The 22,637-nt window shown below is 40.7% G+C and overlaps 1 protein-coding gene across 3 annotated transcripts in view; it reads left to right on the top strand.

Moving 5' to 3' along the window:
- The window catches only part of REV3L (REV3-like, polymerase (DNA directed), zeta, catalytic subunit), a 205,646-nt gene that overhangs the window by 177,993 nt on the left and 5,016 nt on the right, over nt 1–22,637 (top strand). For all 3 annotated transcript variants that reach the window (XM_011970620.1, XM_011970619.1, XM_011970618.1), the window contains 6 exons: nt 1,080–1,189; nt 9,215–9,329; nt 11,152–11,289; nt 13,358–13,548; nt 14,482–14,728; nt 17,017–17,226. In XM_011970620.1, the coding sequence (XP_011826010.1) occupies nt 1,080–1,189; nt 9,215–9,329; nt 11,152–11,289; nt 13,358–13,548; nt 14,482–14,728; nt 17,017–17,226 (1,011 nt within the window). The remainder of the gene's footprint in view (nt 1–1,079; nt 1,190–9,214; nt 9,330–11,151; nt 11,290–13,357; nt 13,549–14,481; nt 14,729–17,016; nt 17,227–22,637) is intronic.

The raw sequence follows: 22,637 nt of genomic DNA on the forward strand, positions 1-22,637 counted from the left end.
CCATTTATGTTTTATGTTGAATGACAACTTTTCCCACTCTTAGCTTCAATTAGTTTAATAAATAAAACAGCATTGTTATATAGTCTCTTTACTTAACTGTAAATCTCATTAGCATGCTTTTCATATTTGTCAAGGCCCAGCATCTACTTGTTTTGTAAATTCATGCCATGGTCACTGTTAAAATTCACTAATCACAAATGGAAAAAACCTTCCTAGATATATATCTACCTATTTAATTTAAATTGAACACTTTTAATATATTTCCCATCATATAATTAGATACATTTTTCCTTGTATAACTAGTCACAAGATTGAAGTTCAGCATTAACTGTAATGATATTGAGAAACATTGTCATCAACAGTTCAACAGAAAAATTTTGAGAGATACACGTATGTATACTCATGCACCCACAAAGAATGCTTTTCTGCCTAATGAGCTGTAAGGGCACGTAAGAAAGTTCTTGAATAGTTCGGGCACAGTGGCTCACACCTGTAATCCCAGTACTTTGGGAGGCCAAGGTGGGCGGATCACGAGGTCAAGAGTTCGAGACTAGCCTGGCCAATATGGTGAAACCCCGTCTCTACTAAAAAAAAAAGAAAAATTAACTGGGTATGGTGGCATGCGCCTGTAGTCCTAGCTACTCAGGAGGCTGAGGCAAGAGAATCGCTTGAACCCAAGAGGCAGAGGTTGCACTGAGCCGAGATCACGCCACTGCACTCCAGCCTGGGTGACAGAGTAAGACTCCTCAGGGAAAAAAAAAAAAAAAAAAGAACTTGAATAAACAAGAATTATTCTTCCAAGAATCCAGTGTAGCTGTGTACCTTGTAACAAGTGCAGTCCACTTACTGTTACACTCAAAGAAGACAAGTCTGCACATCGATTGGTCCTTTCAAATTCTTCACCTCAGTTTCTTCTTGAGTACTTGGAGAAAGAATGATGCATTGATTTCTTTTTTACGTTCTTTTCTCCTTGTTTCGTTTCTGGAAATATTTAGTAATTAAATGTATTATATGTTAAAGTCTGTTGACTTACACTGAGCTATGTTAAGAAATTATTTCCAATGTGTTTGTACCAACAGGTTGGCGATAGTATTGTTCACAAAGCCAGAGAGACCTTGGAACGAGCTATTAAACTGGTGAATGATACCAAGAAATGGGGGGCTAGGGTTGTATATGGCGATACTGACAGGTAATGGGTTTTTGGTTTTGTGGTTGTCTTTTTGCATCTGTCCACATCTTCATTTCAGTGTTTAAAATGGCTTACGGGAATCCTTTCTAAAAATAGAGTTCTGAGTCCTTTCCAGTCCTTACGATCTCATGATCAGAGTTAACACAGATCCTGATTTACCAGATATGATCATAAGAGACAGTTTGTGTCCTGAGCCACAAACTGTGAAGATTCCTATGGCTTCCCTCCAAGTAGCTCTTAGCCAAGTAGATAGTGATCTGTAAACTAACTGTGTACGCAGGAGTCTAGTTTATTTAAAGAAACTACTTTTAATGTGAATAATTCCTCTAATATAGCTGCAACTCTCTGAATTTAAGTGTATATCTTAAAATAATTAAACTGTTTTTGAAGGACAATTGCCAGAACCGTGAGTGGTTAACTTACCACTCAGCCCCAGAATATGTTGACCTTCTAAGAGAAGTGCATATAGGCAAATGCAGTTTTCCATTTGACTCCAGAGGGTCCACAGACTTACTCAAGCCCATTATTTATGGATTGGCAAATAATGTGCCTGCATTTGAAGGCACATTATTAATAATGTAAGTTATTAACACCAGCTTGCATGCTTCCTTGTTTGCTGTGATAATTTTCAGGTTTCACTTATTTATATAACATCTTTTTTGCATGGCTTATTGAAATTCTTCTAGAATGTAGGCACTATGCACATTTCTTACGGTGAAATTTTTTCCCTGTTGGGGACTTAGAGTCACAGTGTGAACATGCTAAGAGCACCTGCCTCAAGACCTCTGATCTCTTTACAGTCCAACAGAGCAATAGGAGATAATGCTTCTAATCATTAAATAGCTTATAAGTAATCTTTGAATAGCATTTAATCTTATCCAGTTCTTTAAAATGTTCATACAGACAGCATAATCATATTAATGCTGAATGAGACTTTGCCTCATAGAGCAGCTGTTTCATTACCAGCAGGTGGGGATAGTTTCAAATTATCCAGGCCCTAATTATCCATATTCTCTCCTGTTCCTCATAAAAAGCCACTTCTTAGTTTGGCTTTGGTTATTTTACTGTTCTGTGAAACTACTGCTGGGTGTTCTAGCAAAATAAGAGTTAATAAAATAAGCTCTGCATTTGTTAGCAGAACTTAAAAAATATTTAGGGAAAAATGTTAATCCTTTAACTTATTGATTTTAATTCAGAGGCTATCCATGTTGTTGACAGCATTCGGAAGTCAGCATGATTCTGATTGTAGTTACATTATTTACCCTTTAAGATCTATAAGAAGTCAAGCTACAAAAAATAACAGAATGTCAGAGCCGGAAGGGATTTTGATATTATTTAGGCCAGCAGTTTTCATACTATTGGGAGATCTTAGAATGTGCCTCAAATGATGCTTATTAAGAACAAATTTCCCTAAGATAAGAAATTTAAGATCTTGCAAGTCGTCAGTAAAGAGCCATGAATTGATATTCAGTGTTTTGATTCCTAACTGATGCTTTCTCTCTACATCAGTATTTTATAGTTATTATATGATTCCAGTCAAAGGAAATTTACTTGCAATGTCATTAAAACTTTTGATCACCATTCACTACCTGATACATTCAACAAACATTGGCCAGGCATGCTGACTCATGCTTCAAATTCTGGCACTTTGGGAGGCCAAGGCAGGCGGATTGCTTGAGCCCAGAAGTTCAAGACCAGCTTGGGCAACAAAGTGCAACCCTGTCTCTACAAAAAATTTAAAAATCAGCCAGACATGGTGGTGTGCACCTGTACTCCTAGCTACTTGGGAGGCTGTGAGGTGGGAAGATCGCTTGAACCCGGGAGTTCAAGGCTGTAGTCAACCATGATCATGCCACTGCACTCCAGCCTGGGTGACAGAATGAGACCCTGTCTCAAAAACAAGAAACCCAAATGTTTAGTGACATCTGTATGAGGGCAGTTCACAACAGTGTCATCCTGGCAGAATACAAGTAAGTTCTTGAAGGGGGACAAAAAAAATGTACCATAGTTTTTGGCCCCACAGTGGGCCAACAATATTTTACTCCTTAGTAATTACTTTCTCTTGTTAAATATAATTTCAATTTATTTATTTTTTTTGCCTTGGAAGGACAACGATGAAAGGTTGAGAAACACTGCTCTTGGGATAGTAGGTAATATTTGGTGGAGTGCAAAAGAGTTCCTGGCTGGGCACAGTCGCTCACGCCTATAATGCCAGCACTTTGGTAGGCTAAGGCGGGCAGATCACCTGAGGTCAGGAGTTTGAGACCAGCCTGACCATATGGGGAAACCCCATCTCTACTAAAAATACAAAATTAGCTGGGTGTGGTGGTGCATGCCTATAATCCCAGTTACTCAGGAGGCTGAGGCAGGAGAATTGCTAGAACCCAGGAGGCAGAAGTTGCGGTGAGCCAAGATTGCACCGTTGCACTCCAGCCTGGGCAACAACAGTGAAACTGTGTCTCAAAAGAAAAAAAAAGGCCGGCGTGGTGGCTCACACCTGTAATCCCCGCACTTTGGGAGGCCGAGACAGGTGGATCACCTGAGGTCAGGAGTTCAAGATCAGCCTGGCCAACGTGATGAAACCCCCTCTCTACTAAAAATTTAAAAAATTAGCTGAGTGTGGTGGCACATGCCTATAATCCTAGCTACTCAGGAGGCTGAGGCAGGAGAATCGTTTGAACGTGGGAAGTGGAGGTTGCAGTGAGCCAAAATCGCGCCACTGCACTCCAGCCTGGGCAACAGAGCGAAACTCCATCTCAGAAAAAAAAAGAGTTCCCAACTGAGAGTGAGGAGACCTGGATTCTCTTTCTAATTATACTCCTAGATTGATGGCATAGCCATTAATAAGTCATTTTGCCTCTCTGAGGCTTAGTTGCCTCTTCATCAAAATGAAGGAAATCTGATAGATGAAGACAAATGACCTTCCAATTATGATGACATTCCAATTATACTTTTAGTTATTCTTAAATGTACAATAAATTATTGTTGACTGTAATCGCTCTGTTGTGCTATCAAATACTAGGTCTTATTCTAACTATATTTTTGTACCCATTAACCATCCGCACTTCCCCACACATACACAGTACCTTTCCCAGCCCCTGGCAACCTAGTAGAAAAAGGCCGGGGCGGTGGCTCACACCTGTAATCCCTGCACTTTGGGAGGCCGAGACAAGTTATCACCGGAGGAGTGATTGCTCTTTCCATTTTTTTGAGACGGAGTCTCGCTCTGCCCCCAGGCTGGAGTGCAGTAGCGCGATCTTGGCTCACTGCAAGCTCCACCTCCGGGGTTCATGCTGTTCTCCTAACTCAGCCTCCCAAGTAGCTGGGACTACAGGCGGCTGCCACCATGCCCGGCTAATTTTTTGTGTATTTAGTAGAGATGGGGTTTCACCGTGTTAGCCAGGATGGTCTCAATCTCCTGACCTCGTGATCCGCCCGCCTCAGCCTCCCAAAGTGCTGGGATTACAGGAGTAGAAACTCATTTTAAAACAGTGTTTCTTATTGTAGGCTAGTCACTTCCATTCTGTCACATGACAAAAAACTTCTGTTCATTCTGTCCAGTCTTCTTGAAGCTTAGCTCCAAATCAAACTGGCCAAAACAGCTTAGATGGATTCAAACAAACTCACATTACTGGGTAAAGTCTCAAATATAGACCCTATAGTAATAACTTTTTTTTTTTTTTGAGTCTCTGTTGCCCAAGCTGGAGCACAGTGGCACAATCTCGGCTCACTGCAACCTCCACCTCCTGGGTTCAAGTAATTCTCTTGCCTCATCCTCCCGAATAACTGGGACTACAGGCATGCGCCACCATACCCAGCTAATTTTTGTATTTTTAGTAGAGATGGGGTTTCACTGTGTTGGCCAGACTGGTCTTGAACTCCTGACCTCGTGATCCACCCACCTCGGCCTCCCAAAGTGCTGGGATTACAGGCATGAGCCACCGCACCTGGCCAATAATAACTTTTAAGATGTGAAGTATATATACCTTTATCATTTTTATGGAATTACAATTTTTAACATGTATAATATGTAATAAAATATAAAAATGTATAGGCCCAGGTTACCAGCTACCATGCCAGTCAAGATATAGAACACTTTTTATCACCGTAAAAAGTTTTCTCATTCTCTCTTTACAGTGTATCCCTCACCCTCACTCCATGCCCTAGACAACCACTTACCTGATTTTTATTACCATAGCTTAGTTTTGCCTATTATAAAACTGTATAGAAATATGTGTATGTCCACTGATTTTAAATGTTGCATATGGCCGGGCACAGTGGCTCATGCCTGTAATCCCAGCACTTTGGGCAGATAACCAGAGGTCGGGAGTTCGAGACCAGCCTGACCAACAAGGAGAAACCCTGTCTCTACTAAAAATACAAAGTTAGCCAGGTGTGGTGGCGCATGCCTGTAATCCCACCTACTCGGGGAGTTGAGGCAGGAGAATCGCTTGAACTTGGGAGGCGGAGGTTGCGGTGAGCTGAGGTCGCACTATTGCACTCTAGCCTAGGCAACAAGAGAAAAAAAAATGTTGCACTCATCATTGCATCTGAACATTTTAAGAATAATAATCTTACATAAAAACAGTTTGGCAGTTGCACGTGAAGTTCAACATACCCTTAGCATATGACCCAGCAATTCCACTCCTTTATGCTTATCTTAGAAAAAAGAAAACCTGGCTGGGCGTGACGGCTCACACCTGTAATCCCAGCACTTTGAGAGGCCAAGACAGGTGGATCATGAGGTCAGGAGATCGAGACCATCCTGGCTAACACAGTGAAACCCTGTTTCTACTAAAAATACAAAAAATTAGCCTGGCGTGGTGGCGGGCCCCTGTAGTCCCAGCTACTCGGGAGGCTGAGGCAGGAGAATGGCGTGAACCTGGGAGGTGGAGCTTTCAGTGAGCAGAGATCGCGCCACTGCACTCCAGTCTGGGTGACAGAGCGAGACTCTGTCTCGAAAACGAAAAAGGAAAAGGAAAACCTATGTCCACATAAAAACTTGTGTACAGTTCTTCATTGGAGCTTTGTTTGTAATAGTCCAAAACTGCAAAATATCTAAATGTCTATCAGTGAGTGATTGGATAAGCAAATTGTGGTATATCCATACAGTGGAATACTACTCAACAATGGAAATAAACCAGTTGCTGTTATTTTGACACCATGGATGAATCTCAGAATATGCTGAGTGAAAGAAGACAGATATAAAAGAGTATATACTATATACTTTCATTTATATAAAATTTTTGTTTATTTACTTACAGGGTCTCACTATTGCCCAGGCCCATATCAAACTCCTGGCCTCAAGCAGTCCTTCCACTTCAGCCTCCGGAGTTGCTGGGATTACAGGCAAAAGCTACTACACCCAGCCCATTTATATAAAATTCTTGGAAAAAACCTATCGTAACAGAAAGCAAGTCTTATGTATTGAACCTGGGGCCAGGAATAGACTGAAAAATGATTGCAAAGGAGTACAGGGAGGTCGAGGCTGCAGTAACCAATGATTATGCCACTGCACTTTAGCCTCAGTAATAGAATGAGACCCTGCCTCTTAAAAAAAAAAATTAAAATCAGATAGTATTGGTATAAATGAGTATCAGATGGCCTATAAAGAAACTACAAAAACCTTCAGATGGTTCAAAGTATAGCCTAGATTGAAGGTCTAATTAACTAAGGCATTTTTGTTCTACCTTAGTGAATGTTAAAATTAATTCAGATTGAGACAATATTTATTTTAAAGACTTAGTAGAGTTGAGTAAACTACTTTTTTCCTTTCTTTTAATTTTTCATATAGGCTCTCAGGCAAGTACTGTCTCCAATATTAGCAGGAACTTTTTCCAAAGAAACCATCCAAAATGGGACTTAAAAATCCAGTATAAAAACACTTCAGAAATATGAGATTGGTTTATATGGCTAGAAACAAGAATCTTAAAGTCATGTTTCAAGATATCATCCATTTCCACTATTTAATGTCTTTTCACTAGAAATATAAGTGAAGATGAACTTCATAGTCTGTCTTACTTAAATATTTATTAACCATTACTTCTGTTGGTGGTCAGGTTGTAGTATATACTGAAATAGAAAAATAGATGCATTTTGTCAGTTATTTTTGAGTATATTTAGTATTGGTATTTTGAGTATATTTTGTATTGGTATTTCATATATAATTCAATATTACTCATTACCAAATAATATGATTCATTATAGCAAATGAAAAGATTTACAGATATACACGTGTTTGTAATGTCTTTTTTCTGTACGACATGATTACAGATGTTGATTTTCTTCCTTGTGTCTTTTTATGTTTTTTTAACTGTTTTTCAGTTAACATACATTACAGAATATATGTCTTTTGTTTTTTTGTTGTTTTTTTTGTTTTGTTTTGTTTTTTGAGACAGAGCCTCACTCTGTCACCCAGACTGGAGTGCAATGGTGCAATCTCGGCTCACTGAAGCCTCCACCTCCCAGGCTCAAGCAATTCTCCCACCTCAGCCTCCCAAGTAACTGGGACTACAGGAGCACACCACCACATCAGCTAACTTTTGTAATTTTTTTAGTAGAGATGGGATTTCGCCATGTTGGCCAGGCTGGTCTCAAAATCCTGACCTCAGGTGATCCACCTGCCTCAGCCTCCCAAAGTGCTGGGATTATAGGTGTGAGCCACGGCGCCCGGCCAATGTCTGTCTTTTTTTTTTTTTCTTTTTCTTTTTTTTTTTTTTTTGAGACTGAGTCTTGCTCTGTCGCCCAGGCTAGAGTGCAGTGGTGCAATCTCGGCTCACTGCAAGCTCCGCCTCCCAGGTTCATGCCATTCTCCTGCCTCAGCCTCTGGAATAGCTGGGACTACAGGCACCCGCCCCCATGCCTGGCTAATTCTTTTTTTTTCTTTTTTTTTTTTTTTGTAAAGACAGGTTTTCACTGTGTTAGCCAGGATGGTCTCGATCTCCTGACCTCGTGATCTGCCCGCCTCGGCCTCCCAACGTGCTGGGATAACAGGCGTGAGCCACCGCGCCCCGCCCAATGTCTGTCTTTTTTAAGTTGAGTGGTTCTGGCCTTAAGGAAACTTCTCCCATATCACAAGTACATCTTCTATTTTCTTATAATCACACAGTCTCTTATTTTGTGATGTACTTAACTGTGTACCACAGTGGTCCCCAACCTTTTTTTTTTTTTTTTGAGATGGAGTCCCAGGCTGCAGTGCAGTAGTGTAATCTCAGTTCACTGCAACCTCTGCCTCCCAGACTCAAGCAATTCTCCTGCCTCAGCCTCCCAAATTCCTGGGATTATAGGCACATGCCACCATGCCTGGCTAATTTTTATATTTTAGTAGAGATGGAGTTTCACCATGTTGGTCAGGTTGGTCTCAAACTCCTGACCTCAGATGATCCACTGCCTTGGCCTCCCAAAGTGCTGGGATTACAGGCGTGAGCCCCTGTGCCTGGACCACAGTGGTCCCCAACCTTTTTAGCACCAGGGATCGATTTCATGGAAGACAATTTTTCCGCAGACCAGGTGGTTTGGGGATGAAACTATTCCACCTCAGATCATCAGGCATTAGATTCTCATAAGGTGCACACAACCTAGATCCTTCACTTGTGCGCAGTTCTTACAATAGGATTCATGCTCCTATGAGAATCTGATGCTGCCACTGATCTGTCTGATGTGCCACTGATCACAGACTGATTGGTATCAGTCTGCCGCCTCAGGGTTGGTGACCCCTTGTGTACCACACAAAGCCTTAAATGTCCAGGGATGATCCAGGACTTTCTTGACTGCTGGGATATCTGAGCTGCTCTGTGTGTAGCTAAGTTAGAAATATTGGATGTCTTAAAAGATTTGTAACAAGATATATCATGAGTACACATGGAAAGTAATAAAACAGGAAAGCTTACATAGGAAGCATCTTAAGAAAGAGTAAATAGGAGAAAGGGAGTTTTCTTTGGCATTAGAGTCATAGCCAGGAGAGTTACTCTTGATAAAATTTTTGTTGTAATGACTTCCTCATTACCTTATTTTTAATCCCCTTAGTATGTTTGTGCTACTGAAAGGAGCCACTAAGGAGCAGTCTTTTAAGATTGGTCAGGAAATTGCCGAAGCTGTAACTGCTACCAATCCTAAACCAGTGAAATTGAAGTTTGAAAAGGTAAGAGGAATGTAATATTAGTAATCACATATAAAACTCACATGTCTTCTAGAGACCTCTGATTTGTTCAGTACATTTTCAGAATCACTGACAGTATATAGGTCTATTAAAGTGTTAAATTTGGGCCAGATGCAGTGGCTCATGTCTGTAATCCTGCTGTGGCCTTGGGAGGCCAAAGCAGGAGGGTTGCTTGAGACCAGGAGTTTGACACCAACCTGGACAACATAGCCAGACCCCATCTCTACAAAAATTAAAAAGTTAACCAGGCATAGTGGCACACGCCTGTAGTCCCAGCTATTCCAGAGGCTGAAGTGGGAGGATCACTTGAGCCCAGGTGTTCAAGGTTACAGTGAACTGTGATTGACCAGGGCACTCCAGCCTGGGGAACAAAGTAAGACCCTGTCTCAAAAAAAAAAAAAAAAAATTACATTTTAAGTATTTTCTCTTTTGTATAATTTTCCCAAAATTTGTTTAGTAATGTATATATGTAAGGAAATGAAAACTTTGTTCCAGTAACTATTATTGTGTAACAGATCACCCCGAACTTAATGGTGTAAAACAGCAAACATTTCATTCTGCTCACAGATTTTATGGCTCAGGAATTCAGACAGGGTGCGACTGGAATGGCTTTTCCCTGCTGCACAATATCTAGTTCCTCAGCTGAGAAGACTGTTAGGGGTTAGGGGTAACCCAACCAACAGCAAAAGGCTGAAACCATCTGAAGCTTGCTTACCAATCATGTCTGGTGATTGATGCTGGCTGCTAGTTGGGACATCAGCCAGAACACCTACCAGTGGCCTTTCACCGGGGCTGCTGGTTTTCCCTCACAACATGAGGGTTGGGTTCCAGGTGTGAACATCCCAAAGAGAAACAGACAAAAGCTGCTTTGTTTTTTATGACCCAGGCTCAAAGTCACAGTGTCACACACCTCTCTAGATTTAAAGGGAGTGAACATAGACCCCACTATTAATAGGAAGAATGTCGAAGTCACAATGGAACAAGACCACATAGGATGGAAGATACATTCTTTCTTTGCAAAACAAAGTTTACCACAAGGACTTTCAACTCTTTTTCACTTACCTTTAGATATCAAATATGTATTTATTTCTTTCTGTATAAAAGATACTTAGCCTAGGAACTGTGTGGAATACAAAGAAACGTAAGACACAGTCCTGCCCTCTAAGAGCCAGAAATCTAAAAGGAAAGGTTAATTTATATAAGCATTCTCTTTTGTTACAAACATAACAGAAAGCAAGATGAGAATAGTCTGCTTAAACACTGTGAGAGCACAAAGGAAAGGAGGAATTGTGTCCTCCTGGGCTGGATAGAGAGACTCCATATAGGAAGTAACGATGAAATGTGTCTTGAAAAATGGTTATGTCTTGAAAAATGCTTAGAATTTCAGTAGGCAGACGTGGGGCTGCAACCATTCTGAACAGAAGAAAATGGCATGTACTGAATTAGAAAAGCACAGTATGGAAATAAAGGGTAGCAGGAGATAGATCTGGAAAAATAAAGTTGAGACCAGACTATAGACTGTCTTGAATACCAAGGTGAAGTGTTTATACTTTATTTAGTAAATAAACTGGTAGTGCAAAAGAACAAAATTGGTAGTGCAAGAAAAGGAGTGAGCAAGTGGTAACAACTTAAAGACAATTCATTTTGCTCCCACGTCTTATATCATGAATTTGTTGGGCCCTAAGTCATATTTAGAATTTTTTTAATAATGGATATTTGATTAAAGAAAGCACAGAGACATAAAAATAAAATATTATTGGTGGAGGAAAAATGGTTAAGAGGCATTTTATTAATTTTACCACAGGTATATTTGCCCTGTGTTTTACAAACAAAAAAGAGGTATGTGGGTTACATGTATGAAACACTGGATCAGAAGGACCCGGTATTTGATGCAAAAGGAATAGAAACAGTCAGAAGAGATTCCTGCCCTGCTGTTTCTAAGGTAAGGTTTATCTATCTTGTCATCATCTGTGAGAAAGAAGTGGCTAAAGTATCTGGTGAAAATATAGCCTGTATAATTATATATAACTATAGAAGAAACTACATTAATTTTGAGAATTTTATTTGTAGTGTTTTGTTTTGTTTTTGTTTGTTTGAGACAGGGTCTCACTTTGTCACCCAGGCTGGAGTGCAGTAGTCCAATCCTGGCTCCCTGCAACCTTGACCTCCTGGGTTCCAGCAATCTTTCTGCCTCAGCCTCATGAGTAGATAGAATTTTATTTCTAATAATTTATTTGATTTTAGTCCTTAAGTTTCTGACTTCCCCCCATACCTTACGTTTTATCAAAATTACTAAAAAGCAATACATGAGAGTTTTCTGCCTATTGCCTGGAGATCATATATGTCATATTGTAACAACTCCCAAAAGCAGAACAGGATAAACAAGAGAAACAGACCCGGTGTGGTGGCTCACACCTGTAATCCCAGCACTTTGGGAGGCCAAGGCAGGCAGATCACTTGAGGTCAGGAGTTCGAGACCAGCCTGGCAAACATAGTGAAACCCCATCTGTACTAAAAATACAAAAATTACCCAGGTGTGGTGGCGCACGCCTGTAATCCCAGCTACTCGGGAGGCCGAGGCGTGAGAATTACTTGAACTTGGGAGGCAGAGGCTGCAGAGAGCCAAGATCATAACACTGCACTCCAGCCTGGGCAACAGAGTGAGACTCCGTCAAAATAAAAAAAAAGAGAAACAGAGAGATTGCATAAGTAACATAATCCATTCCAGATTAACTGAACTTTCACTTATTTGGATTATCAAATGCAAATTAGGAAGATTTCCAAACAATTAGCTATAAATTACTCAAATTTCTCAACCATAATAACCATGGTATTTTGGCTTTTTCTTTACTTGGGCCTAAACTCCTTCTATAGCAAAACAAAAATAAATGGTATAAATGGGAATAGCACTCTATATACTGTTTTGTGAGAGCATTAAAAGCATAATGGATTGAATATTATCAATGTATTATGTCATATATATATGTGAATTTGGGATTTTTTTCAGCACTATTTCTGGAAGAGATATAATCCAGTACCTTCTTTCTCTGTAGGCAGACTTGTACCCAAGCTAAATTAACAAGATTATTGTATAAATGTCCATTGGTTCTGGTATTCAGAATAAGACACAGAGCTTTCACCTAGAACTAACTTAAATTTAATCTACTTGGCCAGGCACGGTGGCTCACGCCTATAATCCCAGCACTTTGGGAGGCCGAGGCGGGCGGATCACGAGGTCAGGAGATCGAGACCATCCTGGCTAACACGGTGAAACCCCATCTCTACTAAAACAAAAAAGTAGCCGGGCGTGGTGGCATGCGCCTGTAGTCCCAGCTACTCGGGAGACTGAGGCAGGAGAATTGCTTGAACCCAAGAGGCAGAGGTTGCAGTGAGCCGAGATCATGCCATTGCACTTCAGCCTGAGCGACAAAGCAAGACTCCATCTCGGGGGGGAAAAAAAAATTAATCTACTTACATAAATCCACTGCATGTTGGTTATTTCCTAGTAGAAATTTCCAACACAGAAAAATCTGTCACAGTTATTTATCAACACCATAAAAAGTCAAAAAGGCTGATTTGGATTTGACTGCCTGGTAATCTTTAAACTTCTCTGTGCTGCCTGTGACTGAATCAGGACCCTTTCTATACTGGTAAATAAAAAAACAATACGTGAGCTCGTGTCTGGTTTCTTGTACCTAGAGTGCTTTGACTATTAAAAAAAAAATTGCGTGTTTTATGTTGCTTATCACATAGCAAATGTTAATTTGCATGTCATTCTACATGATTTTCCTCAAACTACATGATATTCTATTTTTAGAAATAGCAAGCTCTATAAAGTCTCAAATAACTTTCAATTTTTAATAATTTTTATTATCCCATCATTGTAAGTAACAGATTATTTAGGTAGGCTAGCAAGTTACCCAGTAGTTACATAATTGAAAGTATAATAACAATGGTGAAACATACTAGGAGATATTTTATCTTTACTTGCATATCTGTTTTGTTTTAAGATACTTGAGCGTTCTCTAAAGCTGCTATTTGAAACGAGAGATATAAGTCTAATTAAACAGTATGTTCAGCGACAATGTATGAAGCTTCTGGAAGGAAAGGCCAGCATACAAGACTTTATCTTTGCCAAGGAATACAGAGGAAGTTTTTCTTATAAACCAGGAGCTTGTGTGCCAGCCCTTGAACTTACAAGGTAATGATACCCTCAGTACCTTGCCAGGATAGTCCTGGGATTCTGCACAGGTCTAGAGTACAATTGTTTCTTTACCTGCGCACATGAAGCCTCACTGAAGGTTAGTGAATACTCCCTCATACTTTGTAAGGTGTAAAGAGGAAATCCTCTTTTGGGCTTTCCTTCAGAAACTTATGCAAAGAAATTGTGACACAGTGCTTGATTCATTTGTTTTTCCCACATCAAAATGATTAGGTAGTCCTTAATATTGTTCTACCGAAGCATTTAGATGGTATCATATTGGAATCAGATTGTTTAACTGGATAAATTTTCTCTTATCTTTCATGGTAGATTTATGATAGGTAGTTCTCATTCTTAGGGGATAAAAGACATCTTTTTCCCGCCCCGGGAGGCAGAGTCTCACTCCGTCGCCTAGGCTGGAAAGAAGTGGTGGTGCAATCACAGCTCATTGCAGCCTTGACCTCCCAGGCTCAAGCGATCCTTCCACGTTGGCCGCCCAAGTAGCTGGGATAACAGGTGTGCACCATTATGATGGCTAATTTTTTTGTGGAGATGGGGGTCTCACTGTGTTGCCCAAGCTGGTCTCAAACTCCTGGGCTCAGGCGATCCTTGGCCTCCCAAAATGCTAGGATTACAGGCACGAGCCACCACTCCCACCTAAAGTACATCTTAAGCTAGTTGATATCTGCCAACTCATTATTTTCCAGGTAACAGTGATTTATGGAGTAATTTTTAAACTCCTGTAGCATATCTATACTTGGTGTCAACTAAGCAAAATGTATATTATTCTCAAATAGTAATTATGTTTTGAAAGTGTCTTTTGTAGCTTTTTCATTGTTTTATTGTTGTTTAACTCTGACTTAATTTGCGAGAAAGATGGCTTCCGTGACAGTATTTGGGTGTGGTGTTGTTTTTTTTTTTGAATTTGAATAGGAAAATGCTGACTTATGACCGGCGCTCTGAGCCTCAAGTTGGTGAGCGAGTGCCATACGTCATCATTTATGGGACCCCCGGAGTACCACTTATCCAGCTTGTAAGGCGCCCAGTGGAAGTCCTGCAGGACCCAACTCTGAGACTGAATGCCACTTACTATATTACCAAGCAAATCCTTCCACCCTTAGCAAGAATCTTCTCACTTATTGGTATTGATGTCTTCAGCTGGTATCATGAATTACCAAGGGTAAGCTTACCAAATAGTACATGTACTCTAACTATGGAGAGATTTCACTCCAAATTTTCAGTAGAACTAAAGATTTTTTGTGCTATTGATATGGGAGTGCTGGGAAGGGAACAGTGTGGTCCCGTTAAATGATACGGAAAGGGAGAAGGGAAGTACTGGGTAGAGAAAGGTGGGTCCCTGGCTAGCGCTCCACCTCCACAGACCTAGGTGAGGATAGGTGCTCCTGCTTTCATGCCCAAATGTTGCATTTTCCAAGACCACCTTGGCCCGCCATGCCCCAATCCTGGGCCAATAAAAACCCAAGACCCTAGTAGGCAGACACACAAGCGGCTGGACGTCATGAGGAACACTTCGGTGGAAGACCCAAGCGGCTGGTTGTCAAGAGGAGCATGCCAGCAGAACAGCACACCAAGAGGCACTGGCATGCTGGCAGGCCATTGACTGGCAGAACGAGGTGGAGTTTGGCCAGGACAGTCGGAGAAGAGACGGAGTCACCTAGCAGCCCAACCCCAGGGGAAAACCATCTCCCTTCTGATTCCACCATCAGATGAGAGCTACTTCCACTCAATAAAACATTGCACTCAGTCTCCAAGCCCACGGGTGATTGGATTCTTCTGGTACACCAAGGCAAGAACCCGGGATACAGAAAGCCCTCCATCCTTGAGACAAGCTAGAGGGTCTAATTGAGCTGGTTAACACAAGCCACCTATAGACGGCAAACTAAAAGAGTACCCTGTAACACACACCCACTGGGGCTTCAGCTGTAAACATTCACCCCTAGACACTGCCGTGGGGCCAGAGCCCCACAACCTGCCTGTCTGTATGCTCCCCTAGAGGTTTGAGCAGCAGGGCACTAAAGAAGCAAGCCATTCCCCGTCGCACACCCTGCGAGGGGAACAAGGGAACCTTTCCTATTTCACTATGAGAGCAAAGCAGATCCTCTATCCTAAACTGGCAAAGATGCCACGCTCTTCTGGTTTCCTAAAAGAGAAACTTTTAAGTATTCTACAAACACATTCCTAGCTTCTGTCAAGTTGTCCAAATTATAGAAATATTAAAATAAATCCCACAATTTCAATGGTGAACAGCCACAAAATAACGTAGAATAAATGAGTTAATGGAAAATAAATGGACAGCAAAAATTCCTTCGAAATGAATGTCTAAAAAAGGTGTAGGATTTAGTATCTAGACACAGTCCTGAAGAAACCAGAATTACTGCAATGGTAAAATAGCATTATAGTTGTTCTCCAACTTATGATGGTTCAACTTCAGATTTTCCTACTTTATGATGGTGCAAAAATCATATGCATTCAGTAGAAACCATAGTTCAAGTACCCATACAACCATTCTGTTTTTCATTTTCAGTACAGTATTCAATAAATTCCATGAGATATTCAACACTTTATTATAAAATAGGCTTTGTGTTAGATGATCTTGCCCACCTGTATGTTACTGTAAGTGTTCTAAGCACATATCCTGGCTCTAATGCAGGAAATTCATATTCTTTATTACTAATGTTCATTTCATCACCAGCAAGAATGTTAACCCAATGACATTTGTAAGAGGCTAACCTAATAACTTCCTTACAAAGTGATTTATTGCAGCACTATTCACACTGGCAAAGACTTGGAATCAACCCAAATGTCCATCAATGATAGACTGGATTAAGAAAATGTGGCACATATACACCATGGAATACTATGCAGCCGTAAAAAAGGATGAGTTCATGTCCTTTGCAGGGACATGGTTGAAGCTGGAAACTATCATTCAGCAAACTATCACAAGGACAGAAAACTAAACACCGCCTATTCTCACTGATAGGTGGGAATTGAACAATGAGAACACTTGGACACAGGGCGGGGAACATCACACACCAGGGCCTGTCAGGGGGTGGGAGACTAGGGGAGGGATAGCATTAGGAGAAATACCTAATGTAAATGATGAGTTGATGGGTGCAGCAAACCAGCATGGCACATGTATACCTATGTAACCTGCATGTTATGCACATGTACCCTAGAACTTAAATTATAGTAATTTAAAAAAAATGTATCTGATAATAAGATGTAAGTTCCATGAAAGCAAGGACTTCATTCATTTCTGTAGCTCCAGTGTCTGGAACAGTGCCTGGCACATAGTAGCTACTCAGCATTTGTTGAATGAGTGAGTGAATGAATGAATGAATGAATGAATGAATGAAATAATGCCTGAGTAAACCTGTAATTAGCATGAAAATAGCAGCTGTGCTGTGAAGCTGACTCAGACTTACTTCTGAATGGATGTTTTTATAGATCCATAAAGCTACCAACTCCTCGCGAAGTGAACCTGAAGGGCGGAAAGGCACTATTTCACAATATTTTACTACCTTACACTGTCCTGTGTGTGATGACCTAACTCAGCATGGCATCTGTAGTAAATGTCGGAGCCAACCTCAGCACGTTGCAGTCATCCTCAACCAAGAAATCCGGGAGTTGGAACGTAAACAGGAGCAACTTGTAAAGGTACAGTTTTGTTCCATAGGCCTGGAATGACAAGCAGTCTGATCTTACAGGAAGATATAGTCAACTCTTGAATTACAGTATAAGATATGAAACTGGTATGAAAAGTGAAATGAAGAGTCTAAATGATAAACTTCGTAAAAATCTCAAAAATGTAATTAAACTATTAATAATGGTTTAATTTGTTTTATAACTTTTTTTTTCAATGGAATAGTGTGTTGTGTTTCTTAATAGCTACAACAAGAATGGCCATCCTTCCAATTTCTTTTATAATACAGGTTGAGCATCCCTAATTGAAAAAAATCAAAATTCAGAATGCTCCAAAATCTGAAAGTTTTTGAGCACCAACGTGACTCCCAAAGGGAATGCTCATCAGAGCATTTCAGAGTTCAGATTTTCAGATTAATGATACTCAACCAGTAAGTATAATGAATGCACTTATTCCAAAACCTGAAAAAATTTGAAATCTGAAACACTTCTGGTCTTAAGCATTTCAAATAAGGGATACTCAATCTACAGTATTAAAAAGAAGGAAAACTCTCAGTTGCTCTATTAGTGCTTACCATTCTTTAAAGGAAAATACCTAGTTGTCTTAGAGAATTGCTTGCTAGTAAACTTGGAAGGTTTACAATTCTGTGAGTCCAGACAGATGATTAATGACATGATTGAGTCATACTGTGTGCCAGAGACTGTTCTAGGCACGCTTACAGGTGAGTAAACTGACACAAAGAGTTTAGGTGATTTGCATGTTATAGTGCTGATAAGTGGCTGAGGTGGGATATAGACATAAAATGCAAGGATAATTTTTAAAGTATGGGAATTCTAGCAGAAATAAACAACAAACATCTTGAAGTAAGTTGAATTAAATCTAAAGAAAAATTGACCACCTCACACCCCCCAATAAAATCATTACTCGTTATTATGGTTGATAAGTCATCTCCATTCTGTCCCTACCTGCTATCCCTCTGTCACCATTTCTTGCTCTTCTCTGTGTCACACTCTGTCTACCTCCACCCATACCATACTGAACTTCTCTTAGGTCTGTGAATGCTCCTCGCTGCCTCCTCCTGGCCTTTAAACACCCTGCTCCTTCTGCCAGGAACACTTCACCCATCCCACCCCACCCTTCCTCATCTGAGGAATCAGCTGAAACCCCTAGACTGGGTGAAGGCTTCCCTGCAGCAGACTCCTGCCATAATCTTCTCTGCTGTACTGTGATTTGGGGTTCGTCTGTCTTTCTCACTAAATAGCAAATGAACCAGTGACACATTTCCTGTTCTTTCACTGTCAAGTCAGTTATGCCTAGCATATAGCCAAGTCCATGGGGCTGGTCTGTAAATATTTACTGAATGAATGAACAAGTTCCTACTTAATGCATGATTAAAGAAGGAATATATCACTGGAGTTATTACCAACCAACTTTCAGCCATTTTGTACCAGTTTTGTGGTTCTAGTTAGTACAACCACTGAAGTCACTGGGTGCTCCCAGCTTCTATTTATTTTATAGACTTCAGTCCTGATGGCAGCAGCCAACTCTCATAGAAAATTCCCTTGTTGGATCCTAGTATGAGGCCTAGGTGAGAGCAGGACCTCCAGAGCTCTGCTAAGGTCAGTCTGCTCAATGGTCCTTTCCTAGACTTTCTTATGTTGTTTCTGCACTCAGTGACAAACACATCACTACTTGGTGCCATCAATTTACCCAGAGCCCATCCTCCTTCAACATTAGGTGTTCATTCTTTTTTCTTTGTATTTATTTATTTTTATTTTATTTTATTTTTTGAGGCAGAGTCTCACTTTGTCACCCAGACTGAAGTGCAATGGCATGATCACAGCTCACTGCAACCTCAACCTCCTGGGCTCACGTGATCCTCCCAGCTCAGCCTCCCAAGTAGCTGGGACTACAGGCATATCCCACCATGTTTGACTAATTTTTTAATTTTTTTTTTTTAGACATGGGGTCTCACGATGTTGCCCAGGCTGGTCTCAAACTCTTGGACTCAAGCAGTCCTCCTGCTTCAGTCGCCCAAGGGCTGGGATTACAGGCTTGAACCACCATGCCCGGCCATCTTATTTCTTATAAAAATACAGTTTAAAAGACAGTAATGGCACAGCCATAAAAAAAAAAAAAGAACAAAATCAGCCAGGCATAGTGGTGGCTCATACCTATAAATCCCAGCACTTTGGGAGGCCAAGGCAGGCGGATCACTTGAGGTCAGGAGTTCGAGACCAGCCTGACAAATATGGAGAAACCCCATCTCTACTAAAAAGACAAAATTAGCCAGGCATGGTGGCACATGTCTGTAATCCCAGCTACTCAGGAGGCTGAGGCAGGAGAATCACTTGAACCCGGGAGGCAGAGGTTGCAGTGAGCTGAGATCGCAGCATTGCATTGCAGCCTGAGCAACAGGAACAAAACTCTGTCTCAAAAAAAAAAAAAAAAAAGTCATGTCCTTTGCAGCAACATGGATGCAGCTGGGGCCATTATCCTAAGCAAATTAACTCAGAAACAGAAAACCAAATACCGCATGTTCTCACATATAAGTTCTCACCTATAATAAACATTGGGTACTCATGGACATAAAAATGGGAACGATAAACACTAGGGATTCCAGAAGAGGGGTGGGGAGAGGAAAAGTTGAAAAACCACTTGTCAGGTACTACATTTACCGCATGGGCAACAGGATCATTAGAAGCTCAAGCCTCAGCATCATACAGTATACCCATGTAACAAACCTACATGTGTACCCTAGGATCTATAAATAAAATTTTTAAAAAGCGATACTATTTATAAATAATGATGGTTGTCATCTTTCAAGAGCTATTTTAATTTGAGGTGTTTTTCAAGAATGTTCAAATGAATGTCTCCCATGCACTAATTTGTAGAAATTTTTAATGATGCAGAAATTACTAGAGATGTAGTGAGAATTAGAAACATCCAAACAGGAGATTTTACATCATTCTCAATCCAAGACCAATCAAGTGGTCAGAAATGTGAAGTTATGGAAATTCTAAACATTGTAAGTCAGACTTTGTGATTATATATCAAACTCTGTAACCCAGTACCAAAAAATATACTTCTTAAGTATTTCTAGAATGTTTTAAAAAAGGCCATATCTGGCCAGGCGCGGTGGCTCTTGCCTGTAATCCCCACACTTTAGGAGGCCAAGGCAGGTAGATCACCTGAGGTCAGAGTTTGAGGCATTTGAAATGGAGAAATTTCATGGAGAAACCCTGAAATTTCTACTAAAACCCCAAAATTTCTACTAGAAACCCCAACTCTACTAAAAAATACAAAAATTAGCCAGGCATGGTGGCACGAGCCTTGTACTCCCAACTACTCAGGAGGCTGAGGCAGGAAAATCACTTGAACCCGGGAGGCAGAGGCTGCAGCCAGCCAAGATCACACCACTGAACTCCAGCCTGGGTGACAGAGCAAGACTCCATCTCAAAAAACAAAAAGGCATAGTCTAAAGAAACCCTCGGCAGGGCAATCGTGGCTCATGCCTATAATCCCAGCACTTTGGGAGGCCGAGGCAGGAGGGTCACTTGAGGTCAGGAGTTCAAGAGCAGCGTGGCCAACATAGCAAAACCCCATCTCTACTAAAAATACAAAAATTAACAGGGCATGGTGGCAGGCACCTATAATCCCAGCTACTTGGGAGGCTGAGGTAGGAGAATCACTTGAGCCAGGGAGGCAGAGGTTACAGTGAGCCAAGATTGTGCCACTGCACCCCAGCCTGGGCAACAGAGTGAGACTCTATTTCAAAAATAATAAAATTAAAATAATAAAAATTAAAAATTAGCCAGGCATGGTGGCAGGCACCTGCAATCTCAGCTACTACTTAGGAGGCTGAGGCAGGAGAATCGCTTGAACCTGGGAAGCAGAGGTTGCAGTGATCTGAGATCGTGCCACTGCACTACAGCCTGGGCAACAGAGTGAGACTCCATGTCAAAAAAAAAAAAAAAAAAGAAAAAAAAAGGAAAGAAAAGCCTCAATACACTTCAAAAAGTAGAAATATTACAAATGAATGTAATACAATACAATGCTATAAAAACGGTAATTACAAACTAACAAAACAAAGTGATCCTTCCACTTGCACATTCTGTTAAACAAAATGAAAACACTGCAAATCAGATTCTAGATGGCAGATCGCAGAGAAAAATTCATCACCTAAACACTTAATCATAAACATGAAAGAATGAAAGCAAATGAAGTAAGCATCTGACTGAAAAAAATTTTTTGAGACAAAGTCTCACTCTGTTGCCCAGACTGGAGTGCAGTGGTGCGATCTTGGCTCACTGCAACCTCTGCCTCCCAAGTTCAAGAGATTCTCCTGCCTCAGCCTCCTGAGTAGCTGGGATTACAGGCGTGCACCACCACGCCCAGCTAATTTTTGTATTTTTAGTGGAGACAATTTCACAGTGTTGGCCAGGCTGGTCTCAAACTCCTGACCTCAGGTGATCCACTTGCTTCCACCTCCCAAAGTGCTAGGATTACAGTCATGAGCCACTGTGCCCAGCCTTAACTGAATTTTGTTTAAATAAGAAAGCCAAAGGATAGTAAAAAGAATAAAGATTAAAGCAGGTATTTTTTTAAGTGCCTGCCTCCCTATGATCTACAAAGTAGATGTCCAGGTTGGGGCATTTAAGGTTTTAAATGTAAGCCTGAATCAAGCTATAATGCTCAGGGTTTAAACCACCAGTAAAGGATCTTGAAACTAAACACTGAGTTAAATTTAGTGCGTCAAGTAATTCCATCCTGGCTTATTTATCAGACAAGCACAGAAAGAGCTTAAATATTTATCAGTTTGTCCTGGCACCTGAATGTAACTGCAATTCATAGAGCTGTAATACAGAAATTCTATATTTGGGAATAGATTTGAGTCTCTTGGCAGAGATCTAATTAGCAAAGGCTTCATCATAGAACAGCATACTCGGTCTTCATGGAGCATACTGAAGCACATGTTTCTAAGCAGTCTGCTTGTGACAATATCATAATATTGGATACAGTAACCAGTCTCCTTAGAAAAAATGTGCCCTTCGGTTGACTGGAAGATAACTGGGGCAAAGAACAAAAATTCATTGGCCTGTGAGCCATCCCTGAAACTGAAACCCTTTGATAAATATAGATCAAAGAATTCACTAGAGCGTATTTGATTTCTCTTAAAAGGCAATCCAGAGTAGTTGCTGCCATTTGGTATTGCTTTTTAAAATCACTTGTCTACACTATTCAGGGGGAAAGTCGACCTGCGTTTTCTTAACCTTTGGAGTCCTCACTGGCATTCTTTTTAATTTTTTTTTTTATTATACTTTAAGTTCTAGGGTACAGGTGCATAATGTGCAGGTTTGTTACATATGTATACTTGTACCATGTTGGTGTGCTGCACCCATCAACTTGTCAGCACCCATCAACT

This window comes from Mandrillus leucophaeus, unplaced genomic scaffold (assembly GCF_000951045.1).
Source record: "Mandrillus leucophaeus isolate KB7577 unplaced genomic scaffold, Mleu.le_1.0 Scaffold96, whole genome shotgun sequence".
Lineage (NCBI taxonomy): Eukaryota > Metazoa > Chordata > Mammalia > Primates > Cercopithecidae > Mandrillus > Mandrillus leucophaeus.